Genomic DNA, 7,810 nt, shown 5'->3' on the forward strand with positions numbered 1-7,810 from the left:
GGATCTCTTTACCTGCTTTTAAACTTACTTAGGAAGCAAAAGATGGCCTTCCATACAGCTGAGTTGCTCAATTAAATAACAGGTGAAAAGAAATTAATCAAAGGATCTTTAAAACCTTATAAGCTGTAAAACTAGCTAGCAAAGGGCCCTTACTACTATTGAAAATTAAGAATGTGTGATCCCTAAATAGCCTAACCAGTAAGCTATCAAATAGCCAATCCACAGGCTATATTACTGTATGGTATTATGGGAAGAGGGAGTGAAAGAGGGGGAAAAGGGTATGGAATATACCATCTAGAGCACAGGTGCAGAAATTAACAAATGGAGTTCAGCTTGTCCATTTTACTTTAAAGAGGTCCAAACCAAAATCTATTTGGCTCAGAATGAATTTAATTGGGGATGGGTCCTGCTTTTGAACAGGGGGTTGGACTAGATGACCTCCTGAGGTCCCTTCCAACCCTGATATTCTATGATTCTATGATAGCATCATACCAGTGATTGAGTCTTAACTCAACTATCTGCATATCATACTTATTCTTATTCTTGATATAACAGATTTTTTTCATATAAGCAGAAATCACAATGTTTTACTGACTACTCAGAAATTCCCCAGATGGAACCACCTTTTTTGCAGCAGGTGTTATTAATAAAAATGCCAGTTACTGTGTTACTAATTTTGGATGCCTTAAAGAAAAGTTTGATTTTACTGGTGATCTCACATGTTATAAAAGAATTAATAAAAGCTTAAGAAATATTTTTGGTTTTCTCCATATCTACAAAAAAAAACAATGTAGAAGGACATATAATACTGGATATATAAATATGTAACATCAAAAATATGTATTGGTCCTCTTTTTCAGGTCCAACATTGAAAAATCTGAGTCTCTGCTGAGAGACGCAATGGGAGCTGAGTATACTCAAACCATTACAGGATCAGGCTCTTATACAGCAAGTCAGTAGAAGATTAAAGTAGATACTGGTTTTGTAGCTAAACAAATATATTCACCAAAATTCCGAATAAGTCACTTCAAGCAAATTGACATTCAAATTCTCATTTACATTGGTGCAACTGCACAGCGACTCAACTGAAATCAAGTAGGATATGCCACCCCCTTTCTTAGGCATAGGACCTGAAGAAGCACAGGGGCAAAGATGTCTTTACATCACCTTTAGACACCCTCACCCGGGTCAGGATCCAGATCAACCCCCAGTAGAGATTAGAGCAGCCTCAGGGCTGATAATAATTTATGTCTGAGTGTGCACATCCATAAGGGACTGATCAGGTAATTCGGGATTGCCAGGTCACACACACACACACACACACACCCCAATCATGCTTCCTTTTCTCCAGCCATGCCTTCTATACTGGGGGTTACCTTTTGAGGGTGGCATAGAGCTACTATGCTGGCTCCCATTTCCTGGAGATTCCTCCTATGCTGAAAAGTATAGTTAGGAAGATGGCTTTGTGGCACAAAAGAGCTGTAGCAAAACAGTGAATTAGGTCTATTAGTTACTCTGGATTTACACTAGTGTAACTGAGCGGAATTTGGCCCAGAATCTCCCCTTTCTTATAAAGAATAAGTTTTAGGTAAAGTTATGCTTTGTGCTAGGAGCCAATGGAGGAAACTATATGCTCCATACGTGTGAGTTGCTAAAATGAAGGATAACATTCTGAACAAGATAACTGCATTACAATCTTGTCCAACACCTTAATATTTTTTATGTGTATGAGGTGAGCCGCTGGTATGCATCAGTGAGAGAGGAGGAGAGGGACAGGGAACTGAGTACCAGACAACGAATAGCCCTTTTAAATGCTTTTTTCCTGTCAAACCTTCAGAGACAGAGAAATGATGGGAAGTGTAGACTGTTACAAAAGACCATTTTAAAGGTTTTCTATCATTTCTCTCACAATAAAAAAGGAAAAATCAACAATATCTTGTTCATGATATTCTATCAACACCTGGATATAATTGAATGTTTCAGATTTCTCTTGGGCATGTTGCAAAAGCTCCAAAATAGTACTTTTAAGGGACATGGGAATTATTTAGTGCTTTATATTTTTCTCCAATGACTCTTAAGTGAATCCTAAAATCAAGAGATTCAGGAACCTGGAAAACTGTTTAATACAATCAATCTGGCTCACACAATGAGTTTTCAGAAACTCAATTAATAATATGGATGACACTTTAAAATACTTTATTAGCTTCATAATACAGATGGAAATGACAGTAACTCTAAAATACATATTATGCACTCAACAGTACAAAAAAGACAGTGTTTGATAGCTATATAACGAAATTTCCCACATTAGCATGGAGATGGGGTATTATTGACCATAGCAAATGTGAAAACTAACTTGAAGAATTATGTTATTTTTGCTGCACAGTAGATGTTAAATAAAATATGTGAACCTATTTCTCATGCCAACTACCAGGAATGGAAGCCAGTATCATAGACTGCACCATTAATTGTTCTTCTGTTATTTAGCTTGCAAGCACCGGTAGGCCCCAAAACTTGACCTGGTATCTGTGTGTGAAATCTAGATCATTCTTTGCTCTTCCCCCCGCCTATGCGACAATGTTTTTACCTTTGAAAAAGAATCGGTGCGCTTTAGCATGCCCTGATAAGGCCCTCCATAATTCCCAAGTGTCATTGTGATCACCAACCCTACAATAACAAACCAGCCCACTTCACGTGTGGTCACGAGGTTCAGGCCCGGAACTCAACAAGGTAACACATTTCCTGTGCAAAGCTTCCCCTCTCTTGTTACCAGAGCAAGTATAGTTTAGAGTCGTGGGAATGCGTTGGCCGTTCTCTCGATATGCCAGTGCCCTGCTTTCTCCCTGCCCTCCACGTTAAACGCCTCGTGGGCCGCCTGCGGCCCGGCCCAGCCCCCCGCAACCTGCAGCGGCACCCTCCCAAAATGGATTTCTGCAGCTCGCCCAGAGGCTCGTGACCCGCCCCCCCAGGAAACCATTGTTCTCCCTCGCGCAGCCAGAGCCACTTTTTGCGTTTGCACTTGGCGCCGCTTCCAAGAAGCCCGAGCCAAGCCGGCGGCGGCGGCGGCGGCTCCTGGGGCGCTGGGCCGGGAAGCCGACTGCCCCTGTGCTAAGCAAGGGCAGCGGCGTGGCGGGGGAGGGGCGCTCAGTTACTCCCGGCTCACAAGTGAAACTTACCTGCTGCTGGCCACAGCGGCGGCTCCGTTGCCTCTCGCGTCGCAGCTCGGCAAGTCAGGGCGGCGGCGGCGGCGGCATCCCCCGGGAACGGCTCCCGCCAACCCCCAGGGGGCCCCTCGTCCTGCTCGGGCCGCGGGAGCTGGGTTGGTTTCGCTGGCAAAGCCTTTACCATATGCTCGAGCGGGGGATATTAACTTTGCTCAATGGCGACAGGGCACCAGGCTGAGCCCGAGCATCAGATCGATTTACTAAACAAACTGAAACGTGGGTGGGGATGTTAAACAGTAACCAGCCGCCTCAAGGAAAACTGAAAGCGGCTCCTGCTGGCTCGGCTGCTCCCACGGCCCGGGCCCTTTCCGCGGGCGGGGGCAGCCCCAGCGCCTCGGGGGAAGCGGCTTTCTCGGCCCCAGGGGGTGCTCCTGGCCGGGAGGCCGAGGCGAGAAGCGCTGCACGAAAACCCCATGCTGGGCCCGTTCCCTGGCTCACGTGGCGGGCGTGCACCTGCCAAGCGCCTGCTTGCCCCGCCGCACCGAGGGGTAGCCCGGCAGGCTTGGTGGGGAGTCAGTGGCGCCATTGTTCTGAGAGGGCACACCCCCCCCCCCAACTGAGCCATTCGCCCCACTGGCAACAGGGCACATAGCCATGCAGTGGGGCTAGAAAGCGATTGGATTTAAAGGCCAGCCTCGAACCTGGCACGCGTGCACTTTTCCCGCCCTCCTGGCTGGGGACTATCCCACTGCCCCCGCCAACACCTAGTCAATAAGATCCCCTTTACAAATTCAAGACAGCAGTACTGAAGGTACTTTCAGCTTTTCCTGCTGAGCTAGCAGGGCAAAGGCAGAGCAGCACTCCCCATCATGGCAGCGTGATCACTCTAAACTGGAGACCCAGGGCAGGCTGAGTGGCATCCTGCCTAGCATATAGAAAAGGGATGGATCCTAGTTGCTACTTTCATAATCCCTATATGGGTAATGGAAGTTTGACACACAAAGGTGCTCGACTTCAGTGAAGAGAAAGATGTTTGTTTCCCCAGCCCAACACACAAATAACTCATCAGTCATTTCGAGATATTTTCTTCCTTGACTGTTTATTTGCACTGAAATAAATACTTTTATTCCGCCTAGCAACCCTGGCGTGTGAGGGGAACATTCCTACTATCACAAGTGTTTAGCACTGGGACCCAAGACATCTAGGTGAAGTTTCTCCCTACAATGCTCTCTGATCTCTTTCAAGCCACCGCTGTGATTTTTATAGATAAGACACAAAAACACGCAAGCACAAACTCCTAAATAACAGTGTGATCCTCGGAATTAATCGGAACAAGTCAAACATGTTACTAACCCCGTGCAGTCATTTAATCTCCTTAAATGTTTCCCCTCCCCGATTGTTCTGCAGTAACAATGTCCTTGTACATCAAAGGGCTGAATCTTTCTCTCTTGGATCAGAAGTTTACTCAGCTTACTTCCCGTTTCATTGAATCTCTTTTTGAATGCATCGTTTTTAGAACAAATTGAGTTGTTTTTCTTAAAGAACCCTGAACAACAGTAAAGTATCATAACTAAAACATCTCAATTCTCTTTATCAAGGATACTAGTTAGATGGAACTTCAGCTGCTTACCCAGAGCACCTCGGAGAGACTGTGGCACAAGGAAGTAGCCATTAAATAACAACAGACGTTGTTCTGGGAAATTGCAGATTTATTTCAAATAATAATTAACGGCTAGCCTATCATGGAACCAAATTCTCCCTTCAGTCACACCCGTTACGGCCGCTTTGACATCAAGAAGATACACATAATCATCTTGATGCAAAATATCGAAGGTTTTCTATAGCATCGTTCATTGTGGGGTCGCACGGGTGTGACTGAAAACAGGATATGGCAAGCTGTTACCAGGCAAGAAAGAGGTCTTCTTATTGAGTTCCTGGGGGAAAAGGTCTTCCTAGGAAAGGAAGATTCGGGGCTTTCCTTTAGCTTGTCTTTGTTAGCACTTCTGTATCCCATCACAATAAATATGAATGGACCAGTGATTTTTTTATTGGCACTGTCACAACAGAGAAAACAACCAGTTTCAAGTAAAAGCGTGAAAATATGGTCATTGTTCCACCCTTTCTCTAGTATTTGAATGTGATCAAGGATTATTGGTTTACACAGTGAGGAAATCGGCAAGGTTGCTCCATGTTCTTACCGTTCGGATCGTGCCAAGCCTTTTTTCTCGTTGTGATACTAATTCATTAATAGCGTTCTGCATGAAAATCCTGAATCAAAGTATTAGAGGCATTCGACTTTTACTTTGAATGCATTGGACGTTATATGGCTATTTAACCATTTAGTAAACTTCATTAATAACCAGATATAATTATCCAGTTATGCAGCAAGGAAGATGTAAATAGCTCCCAAGAACTCGAGTGTCATTTTAAAGGGTATTTTTAAAAGGCCAGTAAAACTCACTCTGGAAGATTTTAGGCTGGTGTATGCTGTCCCTATCCTGCCGCAGACAAAATGCTAGGGATTCTGCATGCCAGGGTAATATTAACAATGAAATAAATGCAAGTGCTGCTGGTTTAAATGCAGTTTGTGGTAATCTGCAGAAGCAAGTGGCCAGTTTGAAAAGTATCTGCTACTGACTGAAAGCTGCAAACCACATCTGATAATCTAAACCAGTCGTGTAATGCCAGTTATTAATGGTCATTTATGGTATATGAATAAAAGGAGCGGACATGATTTGTTTTCTCTCCAAATTAGCACGGAATTTGTACAGTGAAGCCACTTGGTCACCAGAGGCAAATCTTTATCACAAGATAGAGATGCAAATTGACTTAATAATTGTTACGAAGTTGTAAATGAATCGAACAATTTCAGGGGATACAAACTTCCAGGGTAATCACTCTGTTGGAAAAAACAATGGGAATGGCTGCTACTTTGTATCAAAACTAAATGTCTTGTAGAAGATGAGATGGAATGTCTTTGATAAGCTGTGAATATTTGTGCACAGTGAATATTTCTCGACACACAAGGCCACATTTGATTTCAACTTAATGTCACTCACGGTTTTCATTTCTACTTTAGTTTCTTGTCAGAGTAGTTTTACGATCTGCTGCCTATTTTCGTTGCCATTTCGTTAAGAAGCTGTAGGGGGGAGGTGGAATCTTGATGGTAGCCTCCCTGGCCATTCTACCTTTACTAAGTTATTTTCACGTGTCACTTTCAAAATAAAATCATTGTGATCGCAAAAGAGCCACCGTGCCAAGAAACCGGAGCAGATCGCGTCACTGTGCGGCCTTTTTGGTTTGCCTCATAGGCCAGGCACCTGCGTCTTGTACTTATGTCGATCGTGGGGAAATTTGTGGGGAGTGGAGGCTATCGTGAGTGCAGTAGGAGAGTAAAAGTGATTATGGCACGATATGGCCCTATAGACTTGTCATCTCCTCAAGCGGAATCCATGATCCCTCTCCCCTCCCCACTATCTCTAACTACATCACCCAGCCAGGTACGGAGGGCTTGGGAGGTTGGACTGAACGTCGGGAGCCAAGCCGCAGTAGCCCTTTGCGGTGTTAGACACGCTGATGAGGGTTTTCCAGGTTCGCAGCACAGCCCCCTGGGTTAGACCCTTTCCTAGCGAATCCCCCAAACGCCCTGCTGCCGGGGGATCTGGGTGGAGGCACTTGTAGGCGAGCCGAGAATGAATGTGCAGCTCCCCGGCATCCCCTGTCCAGCAACTCACTCCATCATCGCCCCTTAATAGGGCGGCTGCCATCCACTTTTTAAAACGATCGTTTATTTTCGCAGGTCTGCCGCGAGAAGTGGCTGTTTTCCTGCCCGGACAAGCGCTCGCATTTTGCTTGTGACCTCAACCGGGGGAGCTTACTGAGCTCCTCAGAAAGGGGGCAGGACTCCTGCTCACCTATAGGACTAGCCTTTGCATGGGTGCTTAGCCGCTTCTTGTGTTTTAACTCCAGGATCATTAACCTCCAGGTGAAGCTGTAAATGAATCGAACAATTTCAGGGGATACAAACTTCCAAGGTAATCACTCTGTTGGAAAAAAACAATGGGAATGGCTGCTGTCGGTGCACTGATCCTCCCGCTTCCCTGGGCTGTTTTTTCCTGTTACCGATCCATCCCTGGGAAATCATTCATCGGGGCTGGGCACTGTTTATCTCAGCGTAGGCAATTCTCTTACAAAACCTTGAGTTCTTCACAGGAGCCTCTACTATTTGTTAACACACAGAGCTGTGGAAGGAGCCCCAAGTGCCATCTAAACGGCTGACAGGAACCGCAGCTACCTAGGGTCACGGATTGCTGCTGGTTTGAAAAGTGCAATACAGGAAATGATCAGGACCAAACCGGTTCAAAGAGACAATTATTTTTGTTTAGTTAGTTGAAACCATAAATAGAAACCCTTGTTTAACCTAGTAGGTTCTTTGGGAGCGTTCAGTTTTGGTGATTCCAGAGCACTTGAGAGCCTGATACAAGCCCTTCTGTGTTTTCTTACCCAGAAAAAAAAAATTAAGTCTGGGCTATTTGTACAAATGCTGTAAACCTTTTTAGAATATAAACCGTAAGATTATGCAGCCCCTAAACCACTTTGAGCTGTTTTCAAGTACTACATTAGAAACGCTGTTTTCTGTAAAGGTC

At 44.9% G+C, this 7,810-nt stretch overlaps 1 protein-coding gene across 1 annotated transcript in view; it reads right to left on the bottom strand.

Moving 5' to 3' along the window:
- The window catches only part of HNF4G (hepatocyte nuclear factor 4 gamma), an 81,233-nt gene extending 77,803 nt beyond the window's left edge, over positions 1-3,430 (bottom strand). Inside the window, exon 1 of the mRNA XM_084621303.1 lies at positions 3,177-3,430. Coding sequence (XP_084477429.1) covers positions 3,177-3,348 — 172 coding nt within the window. The 5' untranslated portion in view covers positions 3,349-3,430. The remainder of the gene's footprint in view (positions 1-3,176) is intronic.
- Between the last annotated feature and the right edge of the window lie 4,380 nt (positions 3,431-7,810).

Source organism: Lepidochelys olivacea (genome assembly GCF_965140295.1).
Source record: "Lepidochelys olivacea isolate rLepOli2 genome assembly, chromosome: 2".
Lineage (NCBI taxonomy): Eukaryota > Metazoa > Chordata > Testudines > Cheloniidae > Lepidochelys > Lepidochelys olivacea.